Genomic DNA, 15589 nt, shown 5'->3' on the forward strand with positions numbered 1-15589 from the left:
TTTAAGGCTTTGTACTTTTGTTCCTTAACCCCTTCTGGCCAAAAAAAGAAGAAGTCTGAAATTTCAGCCCTGCCTCTTCCACGGATGTTAACAGCAGCTATAAATCCTCCAACTCCATGGGAGGGTAGGAAGAGAACTTGCATCTCCAGACCCCACAAGGTTGGCCAATCCCACTGCAGGACATCCATTCAAACTCCGCTTCATTTTATGCCCTTCCAGGCAAATGTACTTTGGCAAATTGTATTGGGAAATCAGTTTTAATTCTTACAATTTACACTAAGGACTCTTAAGATACATCCAGCCATGTATTTATGCAAGCTGTTCTGCTTTCTAGGGGAATTATTCCCCAAATCCAATATGTGATTACAAACTATTCCTGATGAAGTAGGATAGCCAAAACACTAAAAAGCAGGAATGGTCAACCTTGGCAGGTTTAGGATCTGTTTAGGTTTAGGTTTAGGCAGGTTTAGGATCTGACTTCAACTCCCAGAATTCCCCAGCAAGCACGGATGGATGGGGAATTCCAGGAGTTGAAGTCCACAGGTCTTAAAGGTTGCCAAGGTTGGACACCCCTGTACTAAAGTAATAAAACTGAGACTATATTATGGCTCCCAGCTACTTTGGCAAACTCACTTCTCTGAATATTTTTGTGCTGGGCCTTTTTTCTTACTCTTAAATTTTTCTTACTCATGCAAGGCAATCTTAATGCCCTTACAAAATATATATTGAATACCAAGGAGACAAGTAGTGGACTAAGGGTGAGGTGATCGTAGAATGAAGAGCTGTATTACAACATTAGAAAACAAATAATAAATCCCTTGGAGTGAAATCACATCAGTATCAGATGTGAAAAGAATGAACCATATCAAAGATAGTAAAAAGGTGCAGGTATGTACCCCAATACGTATAATTTTTTTTTTTTTAGAAAGAACACTTCTCTCTGGATGTTAACAAAGGATTCATGGACCGTTAAGAGCTTCTACATCCAAAACAATTTGGCACATGCTTTGGCACTTTTGCCACCAGTAAAAAAAAAAAAAAAAAGCCAGAATATAGGATAAAAAATTGGTCAAAGTTGAGAAAACAAATGGCACTGCAACAAAATATGTTTGAAAAATTTCAAGAACTACCAACCTATGTTCCGACAGTGGAGATCTTAGAAGACATATAACATTGGATGTTTCCTCTACCATCAAATCAGACTATTAATATAGAATTGAATCTACATTTCAGGCCAATCCATGAATAATCAGATGCACTTCATACCTGCTACAAGTACAGACAGCAAGAAAACTAATTTCCAGGATTTTTCTAAAGCATGTTTTCAGCTACCCATTTGTATATTTATGACAACATAAATAACAACATAAATATGGCCAATTATTAGATGAACTCCCCTCAAAAAATTTAAAAAGCCAAAAGCAGGATCCTACAATACTTGTTACTTCAGAGAAGACTGAAGCCATGACAAGTCACGGGAAGTCTTGCCCAATGGGATCTCTTTTAAGGAAAGAGGAAGACTGGGGAAGGCAAGTTCATTTGTTAATGTTTCCCCGAGACTTAACAAAAACTTTAAAAAGCAGTTCAGTTTTCTGGAATGTCTAGGTGAACGCGCCCCGTTGGTTGGCACAGCAGCTATTAAAATGAGCATTCTGCACTTCTTATAGTAGGTGACGGGTTTAACTGAAGTTTCAAATAGCTCATTAAAAAAATTGAAGTGACATATACCAAGGTAGCCTTTCTCAACCGTGGCAACTTTAAGATGTGTGGACTTCAACTCCCAGAATCCCCCAGTCAGCAAGCTGGCTGGGCAATTCTGGGAATTGAAGTCCACACATCTTAAAAGTTGCCAAGGTTGAACAACAATGTGCTAGTAATACTAATGAAGTATTAAAGAGTCTTCATGCAGTGAATGCAGATTTCAAGAGAAACACTGTGCTGGAGTCTTAAAGAGGCAATAGTAACGCTTCCCTGCATATGCAAGATTCATAGGAGAGAAAACTTTTCTACCTGGAATATATAAAGTAGAATTATAATGTGTGGATGCACTCAGAATACGCCCCACATACATTTGGAGTGATGCAGTTCAAAGAGAGTACAGGTTCCTTTGCTAGAAATTGGAAGCAGCCCCACATTCAGTCTTAAGCTAGACAAAAAGTTTACAGAAAGTGAGAAATAGATCTCAGTTACAATTATTCAGTCCCCACAAAAATACATCCATCAAACACCGTCTCAAGCAAATACGTATCCTTCAATTTCCTGACCCTAATCTCATTAAGAGGCTGTTAGAAGGAAGCTCAAAATCTAAATCCTTAAACATTTCAACATTTATGTTATGCATCTGATCATCTGTTTTAACTCTGTGGTGATCAGAGCCCCTTGGCTTCTAATGAATTATCTGGGATCTGCTGCCACTAAGGGAGAGAGAAAAGTCATCGAGCAAGAAAGAGGCAAAGTGTCATAAGAGTCGTCAAGGGATTTCCTTTTTTGTTTGTTTGTTTGGTTTTACACAGACACTCTGTTATAAAATTTCACAAACAGCTCATTAACTTCACACTTTTATCTACAGTAAATTCACGAAGGGGGGGTGGGGGGAATTATACCAGCAGACCAGCCGATCCACTGTAGAACTCAGAAGATACATCTTAGGTTAAACGTAGAGCTATATAAATGCAGTTTCTTTTAAAAAAAATGCAAACATTGTTTCCTTTACTTACAGACAAAATGTTACATGATTGGCTGCTATGTGTATATTCAATTATATACAAAAAGGTACAGGACTGGGGCACAAGCAGAAATCCCTTCAGGGCAAATGTAGCCAAACGAGAAATGCTAACTGACTGGCTTTTTTTTTGTTTTTGTTTTTAGCTTTGCTCATTCACAAAGAGGTGTGGCCGCCCCCCTCTCTCTCTCTCTCTCTCTCTCTCTCTTTTTCCTTGAAAGAAAAGTCACTGATTTCTCCCATCTACCACTTCTTCGTTCTTTCTGTGTGTTTGTTTTAATTTCATTTACAGAAAGCCTACTTATGCAATAATCAGCAAGTAGAAAAACTTTCACCTGTAAATTACAAAGTAGAAATGTTATTTTCACAGCAAGAGGCTGCAGCATTGCTCTCTCCAGGTCTCAGTGGAGAAGGTGTGCGTGTGTCTATTGGGGGAGGGGAGGGGTCCAAACACCACAGTTAATTCCAGATTCTGAGGAAACTGTCCCAAGATCCTGTAGCTACAGCCATGCCATCATCAGTCACTCCTAAGCAGCTGACTCGGTTGTCGTGACCAGCAAGGACACCTGGAAGGATCAAAGGGCACAGCAAAATCAAACCAATGGCCCTCAAGCGTCCCATTCACAATTCTCATGTTCTTCAAGAGGTTTATATCTGTTTTCAGAAATAAGTTCTCACCCAAAATACCATAACTACAGTACAGGGAATGGATTGAAGTACCAAAAAAACACAAAAAACAAAAACAAAAACCCTACATGAGAACAGTTGAATTCAGTTGTGAAAATCGAGGCAAGAGTGAAACACTTGTGCAAATGCGTAACTTTTTTTTCTTCAAAAAAAAAAAAAAAAAAGGAAACGTTTCCCCTGTCCAGTCAAGTCCGACTCTTAGGAAGAGGGCTCATATGCCGTAATCTATATGCGGAGGTGCAGGGGACGCGGTGACCTTCCCACTGAAGTGGTACCTATTTATCTACTTGATTTGGCAGGCTTTCAAACTGCTAGGTGGCCCTGACCTGGGGCAAGTAGCAGGAGCTTGCCCTCTGCATTGCGCTTGGGTCTTGGACCTGGACTGTCAGCTTTTTTAGAATATGAATTATGATACACCCAGGGGGTGGGGGAAAACCAGGGTCAAGGGTGACAATGAATTATGTGTCTCAGAGTCAGCTAGCTGTCAGGATTCCGGCAGTTACCCCAATTAAATCATGAGTCTCGAGCCAAATTTCCAAAACCTCAAAGGATTTATTGGGACATGTCCAGCACTATCTGGGTGTAGCCGACTCTGACACACATAATTCATTGTCAACCTTGGCCCTGGCTTCCCCCACCCCCTGGGTGTATCATAATTCATATTCTCCAATGAGACACATCCATAGCCAAGAGTCATCGATCATGTTCTCCAGTTAGATTTTTGCGTGGCAGAAACTTCAATCACCTAGCTACTATCTCTGAAAAACTATGTATGGAATGCACTTTAGATTTCCAAGCTGCCGCACTGCTCTTTCAAACCCCTTTCTGTTGGCATCTCTAAAAAGACCACAGAAATATTTTATGACTTGACATTGGGCACTTTTAACCATTGAACCAACACATTATCCCCTCTTATTAAAACAAACAAAAAAAGCACTAAAGATGAAAGACGCAAACCATGCACAAATGAAAAGAGAGTTCCAGAGATGAAGGGCCATAACTGGGTAACTTCTGAGGCATATTTGATCAATCCACTTATACGTAAAAAGATAGTTAAGGCTTTGAAGTCAAAAACCAGGACTCGTTCGCTTAACAATGAATTTGTATGGCATGTAACTGGTATCCCAGAGCCATGGTAGCACAGTAGTTAGAATGCAGTACTACAGGCTCCTTCTGCTGACTGACTGCAGTTCGATTCTCACCAGGCTCAAGATTGACTCAGCCTTCCATCCTTCCGAGGTGGGTAAAATGAAGACCCAGGTTGTTGAGGGCAATAGGCTGACTTTGTAAATTGCTTAGAGAGCACTGTAAAGCGGTATATAGGTGCTACTGATATTGCTATCCCACGGAACAGTTCACAATAGAAAAATGAATGCACTTAAATCTTCTGGCTCCTATTAACCTATTAGCTTTAACTCACCTGCACGTTCACCCTTCAGGGTATCCCAAACATTGCAGTTGAAATCATCGTAGCCTGCCAAAAAGAGACGCCCACTCTTTGAGAAAGCTACAGAAGTGATCCCGCAGATGATGTTGTCGTGAGAATACAACATGAGCTCCTGGTCTGCACGAAGATCAAAGAGTCGACAGGTGGCATCATCTGAACCAGTAGCAAAGGCATGGCCGCTTGGGAAGAACTGTGAAATGCAACAAGAATATGAAAAATGAAGACAGAGGAGGGGATGGGGAAGGAAGAGAGCAGGGAGAGGGAAAGAGGTTGGCTCTGGAGCCATATGCTAACATTCAAAGTGCACTTAGTATTAAACTCTCTGTGCTCAAAATAAGATTAGAACAGCATCTTGCATGATATCTGAAGGTTTACATTTGCCTGATTTCTTAATCTACTTACAACATTTGCCAAGTTCTTTATTCTTCATCAGCAAAGCAAGAGAGTTCTCTCAAATAACAGAACAATTAGCCATCTAAAACAGTGTTTCCCAATCTTGGGCACTTGAAGCTATGTGGACTTCAACTCCCAGAATTCCCCAGCCAAAAAGGAATTCTGGGTGTTGAAGTCCACAAAGCTTCAAGTGGCCAAACACTACTCTAAAACTTTAAAAGAGATCACGTGGATGACACATGATTGAGTTCAGCATTCAGAGACTGGCGTCCCCAGAAATTGCACTCACTTGTAGCTCCGCTAACTCTTCTGCCCAACTAACTATCCCTGAGAAACCCTTGGCCTATGAAAAGTTGGCTTCCACAGATGAAAGGAACGAAAAGGATTTGCACACGTCTGATACACTGATGGAAAACCCAAAACCGTTCTAGCAGATGCTGAGAACGAGCTAGCGCGTACGAAGAAGCATTCATATTCTCATTTATTCACCAGCGCAACAGTCACTTACACAAACGGCATTAATGTCAGACACGTGTCCCATGAATGACTGCCTGCACATCCCATCTCGGATGTCCCAGAGCTTGGAGGAGGCATCGCAGGCACCCGAAACGAAAGTGCTCATGTCTGGGCTTAGAGAGAGACTCATGACATCGCCGGTATGCCCGGTAAAGGCAGTAGTCTGTTGGCCCGTCTCGATATCCCACAGAGCACTGCAAAGTGAAGTAAAAGCATTCGAAATCAGAAGCTCAAATAATCAGCTGGGGGAGGCTCATTTAAAATAAAATAAAATAAAAAGAGGTCCCAGGATACTCACCAAGTGGTGTCTCCAGAGCTCGTAACAATTTGGTTATCGTCTAGAAAACGACAGCAGGACAAGTACCCTGAAAAGAGAAACAGTAGCAAAATGGCCGTTTCAGACTGCAACTCAAATTAAGTCCAGAATTCCGCTTCCTTCCAGCATCTATTAAAAACCTTTTTAATACAGTACTGAACACTACACATATATCTAAAGTCAGAGGAACAATTTCAAGGTCTGGGGAAAGCTGAGACAGTGAATAGGTTGGAAATGGGATGGCATCTAACTCAAACTGATAAAAATAAATAATGCAATAAAATTTATTTTTATTTATATTTATATACATTATAGATATATATACACACACAAATATATATTACATATAATAAAAATATATAAATATTAAAATATATTAAAATATTAGTAGTAAATATTAAAATAAAAATAAAATAGTATATATATTAAAATATATTAAAATATAAATATTAAATAAAATAAAAAATAAAATAAAATAATAAAATAAAATAAAATAATAATATAAATACCTAGCTTCCAGCCATAAATGTCTATAACATTTACTATGAAGTTAATTTGCTGGATGCTTAATAATAGAAATTTTTCAATTGTTTGGACAGGACATAAAAAGTAGCAAATGCCATATGTGCAAATATTGCAAAAAACAAAACACACCCCCCCCAACATCCACAATAGTTATTAAACATAGAATCAAGGGACCAAATTCTATGTTAGAAAATTTATTCCTTATTCTATTTGGGGGGGAAAAAACCATTCCTTTTAAAAGCAATCCGAGAGGAGAAATAATGCAATTGGTTTTTTTCCCCCAACTTGACTCTCTCGCTTTTAAAGGGCAAGAAGAACAAAGTTTAGGCGGCATTCTAGTTTTCTAGTTTCACTACAAATGATCAGAGGCACGAAAAGAAAGAGAAGGGCAGCTGACCGGTATGGCCGGGGAGTTCTCTGCTCACGCGTACGTTGCCCTCCCTCGTCTTCAGATTGTAGATAGAACAGATGTTGTCTAATCCACCGCAAGCGACGTAATTGCCAGATGGTGCATACGCACAGGTCATTACCCAGGAAGACCGCAAAGGAATAGCATGCATCTTTAAAAAAAAAAAATGAAAAAAAAAAAAAAGCACCATGAGGAATTGTCCCCTTTGAAAATCAAATGCAAAACACTGTTGTAGATGATTAACTGATACTATGGGAACAACTCCCATCACATAGGGAGCGGCAGATATCGGTAGCTCTCAAATTATGACTGTAATGGTCAGGGGTTCCATTGCGGTCGTAAATCGGGCCACTCAGTTTTTGCAGCAGTTGTTAAGTGAGCACTACAGTTGTAAAGCAAACCAATGGTTTGCTATAGGCTGGCTCTCAAGATTCCGACTGATAGTAACAGCACTTAAGACTTATACAGGTGAAACTCGGAAAATTGGAATATCGTGCAAAAGTTCATTTATTTCAGTAATGCAACTTAAAAGGTGAACCTAATATATGAGATAGACTCATTACATGCAAAGCAAGATAGCTCAAGCCATGATTTGTCATAATTGTGATGATTATGGCTTACAGCTCATGAAAACCCCAAATCCACAATCTCAGAAAATTAGAATATTACATGCAATCAATAAAACAAGGATTGTACATAGAATATCGGACCTCTGAAAAGTATAAGCATGCAGATGTACTCAGTACTTGGTTTGGGCCCCTTTTGCAGCAATAACTGCCTCAATGCAGTGTGGCATGGAAGCTATCAGCCTGTGGCACTGCTAAGGTGTTATGGAAGACCAGGATGCTTCAATAGCGGCCTTCAGCTCTTCTGCATTGTTCGGTCTCATGTCTCTCATCTTTCTCTTGGCAATGCCCCATAGATTCTCTATGGGGTTCAGGTCAAGCGAGTTTGCTGGCCAATCAAGCACAGTAATCCCACGGTCACTGAACCAGGTTTTGGTGCTTTTGACAGTGTGGGCAGGTGCCAAGTCCTGCTGGAAAATGAAGTCAGCATCCCTATAAAGCTCATCTGCGTAAATGAAGAAGCATCCCCAAAAGTGCTCCAAAATCTCAAAATCTCCTGGGAGACGGTTGCGTTGACCCTGGACTTAATGAAGCACAGTGGACCAACACCAGCAGATGACATGGCTCCCCAAATCAACACAGACTGTGGAAACGTCACACTGGACTTCAAGCATCTTGCAGTGTGTGCCTCTCCATTCTTCCTCCAGACTCTGGGTCCTTGGTTTCCAAATGAGATGCAAAAGTTGCTCTCAACAGAAAAGAGGACTTTGGACCACTGAGCAACAGAGCCAGTTCTGTTTTTCTTTAGCCCAGGTAAGACGCTTCTGACGTTGTCTGTTGTTCAGGAGTGGCTTGACAAGAGGAATACGACATTTGAAGCCCATGTCCAGGATCCGTCTGTGTGTGGTGGCTCTTGATGCACTGACTCCAGCCTCAGTCCACTCCTTGTGAAAGTCCCCAACACTTTTGAACAGCCTTTTCCTGACACTCCTCTCCAGGCTGCGGCCATCCCTGCTGCTTGTACACCTTTTTCTTCCACTTTTCCCTTCCACATAACTTTCTATTAATGTGCTTTGATACAGTACTTTGGGAACATCCAACTTCTTTTGCAATTACCTTTGGAGGCTTTCCCTCCTTATGGAGGGTGTCGATGATGGTTTTCTGCACAACTGTCAGGTCAGCAGTCTTTCCCATGATTGTGATTCCTACTGAACCAGACTGAGAGACCATTTAAAGGCTCAGGAACCCTTTGCAGGTGTTATGGCTTAATTAGCTGATTAGAGTGGAACACTTTGAGCTTAGAATATTGAACCTTTTCACAATATTCTAATTTTCTGAGATTGTGGACTAGGGGTTTTCATGAGCTGTAAACCATAATCATCTCAATTATGACAGATCATCTTGCTTTGCATGTAATGAGCTATCTTGCTTTGCATGTAATGAGTCTATCTCATATATTAGCTTCACCTTTTGAGTTGCATTACTGAAATAAATTAACTTTTGCATGATATTCTAATTTTTCAAGTTTCACCTATACCGCTTCACAGTGCTTTTACAGCCCTCTCTAAGTGGTTTATAGCAGGGATCCCCAACCTTTTCGACGCTGCTGCCCGGTTCCGACATCAGCTGGGCGCCGCGGCCCGGCATCTGCGCCAACTGGGCGCCGCCATCTTTATGACGAAACAGCTTCCGGTGACGTCACGAGCGCTGTTCATCCATAAAAGATGGCGCGCCTGCTTCTGGTGAGCTTTTCGGTAGAAATGGCTTTCTACCCGAAAAGCTCACCGGAAGCGCTGGCGCCGCCATCTTTTATGACGAAACAGCGCTCCGGTGAGCTTTCCAAAAAAAGATGGCGGCGCCAGCAACCAGCCCGGTAAGGCTTGTTCCGCGGGGCCCGGCCGGTCCGCGGACGGCGGTTGGGGACCCTGGTTTATAGAGTCAGCCTATTGCCCACAACAATTTGGGTCCTCATTTTACCCACCTTGGAAGGATAGAAGGCTGAGTCAACCTGGAGCCTGGTGAGATTCAAATGGCCAAATTGCAAGCAGTTTGCAAAAAATGAAGTAAATGCTTGTTTTCTGCAAAACCACAGTAAAAGGCAGTCCCATGATTGCAAGAGACTGCAAACAGCTAAAAACGTGGGCTGGTTGCCAAGTGTCAGACCATCACAACTTCGAATCCAGGTCTTAAGTACCCTTCAAAGGAGAACCAGCATAACTCTGAATGTCGCTAAGTGATTGATTTTTAAATTGAGGACTATCTGTAATTAACTGAACTGTAATTAAGTTTCAATAATGTGTGGGCAGCGACATTACAAAATCAATGCAGAACTTTCTTGCAGAAAATCTTGAAGGCTGACACTTTCCTTCAAAATGTTAATATTCCAGCCCAGTTTTCAGAAGGAGCTTCGATCTGCTCCAAACTAAGCAAATTTATCCTTTTTGTAACAGGTTGTGACAATGGCACTGAACAAATAGTACAACAGTTTATATACTAGGTGTCATTTCAACCACTTTTAAAGGGGACAAACCATACATTTTGCAAATAGCAAACTCTCCAATGGCAAAATCACCTAACTTTTTAAAAACAACGTCCAGTGCTTCCTGATATAAGAATCGTGAATTAATCTCACACTATCCCAGACTCTTCAAATGAGTATAAGAAAAAAAAAAACTGGTATTGTTAGCTAACCACAAATTGTGTCATGAAAATGGCCTCCCTCCCCAGGACTTGTCTCAACTCCATTTAACTTGCCACATCCCAGGTCTCATTTTACTGGCTCTGGCGAGGATTAAAAAGGTGTGTATTTGCATATGAAGTGACAATGAATGGTTCAGTTAAAAATATCTTAGAGATACTAAGGCAGCTGTGGAGAACAACATTTTATTTGCTTTCCCAACGTAACACACCTCAAAGCACTTCGATATACATTTCAACAAACATCCAGCAGTTTGTCTCCCCAAGTGTTTGAGCCAGAATTTTTAAGATTAATGATACAGAATATTCTACGGCATGCTTGAGAAAACAACAGACTTATACTTCCAAACACAGAAAAAATAATAACAAGACAAGAAATCGTATTAAAACCTGAAAAGCATCAAGAAATAACAGGGCCAATAAAGAGGTTTGGATGGGGGACAGAAAATAAAATAAAAGATTAGCAGTAGAATCTAAAAATAAAGCCCATCAGCAAGAGACACATAAAATGTCCAATGAATATGTTTTAAAAAGCCTGTACCTTGTTTGTTGTATAACTATCCCAAATAATTAGTTTTCCATCTTGGGAAGCACTCACTAATAACCTAAAGATAATAGTAAAACAAAACGAAGAAAAAGACAAACAAAATATGTATTAATATGTTAACCTTGTATCTTCCTCTTGATGGTTTCAAAATGGAAAGTTCAAAGCCAAATTCCTCTGCATTCTCTACGACCCCAATTTCCCTTTCTCCAAATTGTGAACCACACGGCTTAGGGCACAAGCAAAAGATATGAGGGCCACCTATTGAAAAGCTAGTTCTTCTATGAAATCCTAACCTATATTAGATCCCCAGCGGCCAGCTGGAATCTGGGAAAGCCTCGGCTTATGCTAGATGCTAAGGATCACAGCATGGGCCCGGTTATCTGAAGAACCGTCTCATCCCGATGGGGTTGGCCTGTCCCACCCAAGCTGGCATAATTCAGCTGGCGGGAGTCCAGGAAAAGAGCCTTTTCTGCCATGGCTGCTGGAGCATCGTGGCATCCCAGGTGAAATCCGCACCCACCCTTTTGGCCTTCCGAAAGATTTGGCTATGCCAACTGGCCTGAGGTCACAATGGGGCTGTGTCAGAGATAAAACCCCACCTCCTCCCTATACGCACCTTCCCACCTTTGTCAATTTTAAACCACTTTTAGTATTCCCATTTGTCGCTTTAATGTTTCATATTGCTGTTTTTATTGATTGTAAGCCACCTAGAATCACCCCTAGGCGAGACGGGAAGCACGTAAGCTTTTAACAAACAAATAAGTGTCATATTGGCTTTGAGTCATAATCCAACCGAACTGGAAAACACCAGGTTGAAGCTGCCGGTGTATAGGATTAAAACCCAGATAAATTGACAATTAAGACAAGATAAATAGGTATATCCTATTCACTGCAATAGTATAATGTGTGTGCTTCCTCCTTTTATTTTATTCAATTATCTGGAAGAAAGGGAAGCAAGTTCAGACTACTTTCCTCTATCACTATTACACTGTTTTGAGGAAAGGAAAAACACTAAGAATTGTATTTATTTATTTTACATTTAAATGAGTAGTTTCCCAGGAAATTACTGAGATAGCTCCATCTACATAACATTTCTGATCTATTTCCTTATGGGATTCTAAAATATGCAGGAAAGCCCTGAACAATAAAATTTCTCAATATATACAGCTTAATTGTTAAAAATGAGGAACAAATTCTTTCCTATCTGTCTAAAATAAGGAATTATTACTATAAATTTCTAATGTTCCATTTTAAATGCTAATCTTCTAAATACTGTTTTAGTTCAAAAATATGTTATTGTAAATACATACGCATGTTCTTTTTTTTTTTTTTTTTTTTAATAAAAAGCTATTTTAGGGACAGAAATATATTTATTTTTAAACATTGAAATCTAACGTCTCAGAATGAAACCCGAAATAAAGCAAATCTGTCTTCAAATTACTGGGCTTAAGGAGGTTCTTTAAAGCTTTCAATATGTTCCCAAGAATCTAAATTTATTTTTGCTCTGAGAATTTTGTTTCCATATTAACAGCCTGGATTTCCCCCCCCAAAGTAACTTCATGTGGCCAAGAAACAAGTAACTCCTAATTTTTTATATATATTTTGCCCACCTAAAGTATTCATACAAACCTTGAATCAGATCCCCAATGCATAGCATAAATTTTGGCTAAATGACCTCTCAAGGTACGCCTTGTACGCATCTGGATTCGACCCACAGAGTCAAGACTTGTGGTGATCTGAGAAAGAGGAAGGACAAGAGGCTTTTCAAAACCTTTTGCTGGACCGCATAAGAATATATGACAATTGAGTGTAAGAAATAGCTTAATAGTATACAATGCTAAGTCGTTTCTTATATTTGTCATGTAGCATTTCTTTATTTGAAGAGTCTGCTGATGCTAAGCTATGGTACGATAACTTTGGGATTTTGCATAACATACAAACCCATTCTTCATGACCTGGTATAATATTCAAATCTGGCCAATGATACAGATGGCTCCAGAAACCATAATTTTAAAAATAGGTCTTAATGTACTCAAATGGAACTAAGCTTGAAGAAATGGTTACAGTCCAAGAAGCCATGACTGCTATTTTGATTTACTGATTCCTTTTCTCAAGCCCCTTTAAACTATCGTGGAAGCATACTAGCAGGTCTTTGGACCAGAGTCAATGTCGAATAGAGATCAAAAGTTTTTTTTTCCTAGCCAAGGAAAAGGGAGCATAAGACAAGGAACTGCAGACTCTGCACAAGCATTTTAGACGCTGTAACTGTCTTAGGTACTTAGAAAAACAGAGCAGGAAGGAAAAGTAAATGGCAACCCACCTGAGCAAGAGTTGTGTCGCTGCATGCTTTTCTTGCATCCTTTAAAAGAAATTTTAAAGGATTACTTGACATAACAATGAAGTTTTGCATTCTTACCAAATTAATGCATTTATTATGGGGGGGCGGGGAGAGAGAAGTTTCCTTCCGGCAGGCTACATCTGGCAAGGAGCAAGCCATTAGGCAAAAGATTCACATACAGTACACTCCCTGGCTGCAAATGCCTCAAAAAGGATGCACAAGATTTCAGAAGTCAATCCTGAACCCAAAGATCCAACCAATGGGGCTCTCTGAAAGAGGCCCAGCACTGTGGCCTCAAGACTCTTCCATCCAACATCGTAAAGGAAAGGTGGCTATGGAAAAATCTGCGCATATAAAATGTCCCCCTATCTCTTCCCAAAAAGATCTTCCTGGGTTACCACAAAGTAGGTTAGAAAGAGATCTTACTCTGATTTGATTCCGGAGCTGCTCTGCCTCCTGCCGCAATTGTTCCAGTTCACTCATTCTCTTGAATGGGTCTCTTCTCTCCTCTTACAGTACAAGTGATGAGAAATCTGCTGAAAACAATTTACGGAAATCACTTGAATCATGTGCCTGTAATTAACAACACCAACATTTGCAATTTACAGTCATCCCGTCATTATTTCCTTCTCCTCGGGCCTATGTGTTGCCCCCCCAGTGTCTGGACTGGCGGCTCCAGGGTTTTCCAAATGTCACAGCATAACTAGGCCTTAATGATAAGCAATGGCAACATTATAAAATATATGGGTTTCAATCATATCAAATGCATTTAATTCACTTAAACACATTTTAATTTAAAAGCTAATTTCAGAATTTTTCTTGGCCCCACCAATTTGTCTTTCCCTCCCCTAGTTTTCTAGTGAGAACCCAGCACATAACAGCTTGAAAAAAGTCATGCACCCTGATCATCTTATTAAAATACTCTACTATGGAATTACAGAACACATTTAAATGGCTTAAACCATGTGTGTGTGTGTAGTCTCAGCATCATCCCTGTAAAAGAAAGCAAATATAGGCCTCAGTTACAATTGGGAGAGGTTGGGGAAGGGGGTAGAAACTTAGATAAACAGAAAATCTTGACTACCTCCATGTTACCTAATTTTAATGCAGTGCAACATTTCAGAAAGCATGAGAATAAAGGGTAATACAAGAAAACAATTTTCTCCTAGTATTTGAAATGTTTTCTGATTTTTTAAAAAATAAGATAACTAACTGGAAAGATGCCCACTGTGGGGGACTTGATTGATACTTAACAGACCCCTGAGGCATGTCTTAGAGCAGGGATGTCAAACTCATGGCCTCACGTGACATTTTGTGTCATTTTTTGCCTTTCCCGAAGCTGGGGTGGGCATGGCCTGTGCATGATGCATCCAGCCCGCGGGCTGCCAGCTTGACACCCCTGTCTTAGAAGTAAGTGAATGAGGAATATTCCTACGGTGATCTATGCAGATCGATTTTGCTTTATTGACTGCTTGGGTAGCAACCATTCAAAGTTAGGATGGTATTTGAAAAGTAACATTGCGAGCAAGGGTCACATTTTACAACCTTCACAGAACCTCTCTCTGTTTACATGATCTCTATTAGTTAGTGTGCCCATTGTCCTGTGCCTGAACCATTATTTTTCCCCCCCACCTACCGACCCACTGAGTGGAGAGATTGCTTGAACAAGCGATCTCTTCCTGAACTGCTTTTTATCCTCAGTGCAGTACTTCCCCAAAAGACGCTAACCTCCAGTTTAAAAGCTCAGGAACTGACCAAGACAGGCATTGTGGAATGGTCTATAGTGGAGGGTGTACACACAAATTCTATTTGTGTTGGGTGTGAGTAGCTAGTGCTGTGCAGGGCTGGTATTTTGGAAGTTCAGAGCAGTGCAGCCTCGAGATAGCCTCCAGGAAAATCAAAACAGAGGTGTCTGGCTGCTTGGTGGAGATGGAAACGTCACTGAATTTGTGGGCTTGAAGGTGGTGCTTTTGACTGGAGTTGTGGTAGAGGCTTCAAGCAAACTGCAGGCACATCACTAATCAGCAGTTTAGCACTGGACAAGGACTTTTTATCATGCATTGTGGACTTATTAAAAAAAAAAAAAAGCAAAAGCAAAGCCATACAATAATGCAAAAGATACTGCAAACTACCATTATGAGGAAATCAGAATGATTTCCATCAGGTTTTATGAATGTTGAGCCAGAAAAGAAATATGGAAAGTTAATATTGTCTAAATAATTGTAATAAGATTATTATATGCACAAAGAGTGTAGAGCAATTCAATCACCACAGTGGAAGATTGAATTATAAAATTGTCTGAACTTGTGGAAATGGGGAAGTTGACCAGTTTGGTCAGGAGGAAGAAAAAATGGCTTGTGGAGTTTTATGGACTTTTTCTTGAAATAAGACTGAATTGACAATTTCTGGATTTGGGGATTAAAAAG

At 40.2% G+C, this 15589-nt stretch overlaps 1 protein-coding gene across 4 annotated transcripts in view; it reads right to left on the bottom strand.

Moving 5' to 3' along the window:
• Positions 1–2465: 2465 nt before the first annotated feature.
• GNB4 (G protein subunit beta 4) overlaps positions 2466–15589 on the bottom strand; it is a 37625-nt gene continuing 24501 nt past the window's right edge. For 3 of the 4 annotated variants that reach the window (XM_087965380.1, XM_087965378.1, XM_087965379.1), the window contains exons 2-10: positions 13590–13696; positions 13146–13184; positions 12455–12561; positions 10820–10883; positions 7004–7166; positions 6064–6130; positions 5758–5959; positions 4830–5046; positions 2466–3288 (exon numbers count right to left, since the gene is read on the bottom strand). In XM_087965380.1, the coding sequence (XP_087821506.1) occupies positions 3182–3288; positions 4830–5046; positions 5758–5959; positions 6064–6130; positions 7004–7166; positions 10820–10883; positions 12455–12561; positions 13146–13184; positions 13590–13646 (1023 nt within the window). In that variant the 5' untranslated portion in view covers positions 13647–13696 and the 3' untranslated portion in view covers positions 2466–3181. Of the gene's footprint in view, positions 3289–4829; positions 5047–5757; positions 5960–6063; positions 6131–7003; positions 7167–10819; positions 10884–12454; positions 12562–13145; positions 13185–13589; positions 13700–15589 lie in introns of all 4 variants that reach the window. The other variant, XM_087965381.1, reaches the window with a different exon arrangement.

The sequence above is a fragment of the Notechis scutatus genome, chromosome 4, assembly GCF_049901735.1.
Source record: "Notechis scutatus isolate UNSWTSFEM ecotype Mainland chromosome 4, rNotScu1.2, whole genome shotgun sequence".
Classification (NCBI taxonomy): domain Eukaryota; kingdom Metazoa; phylum Chordata; class Lepidosauria; order Squamata; family Elapidae; genus Notechis; species Notechis scutatus.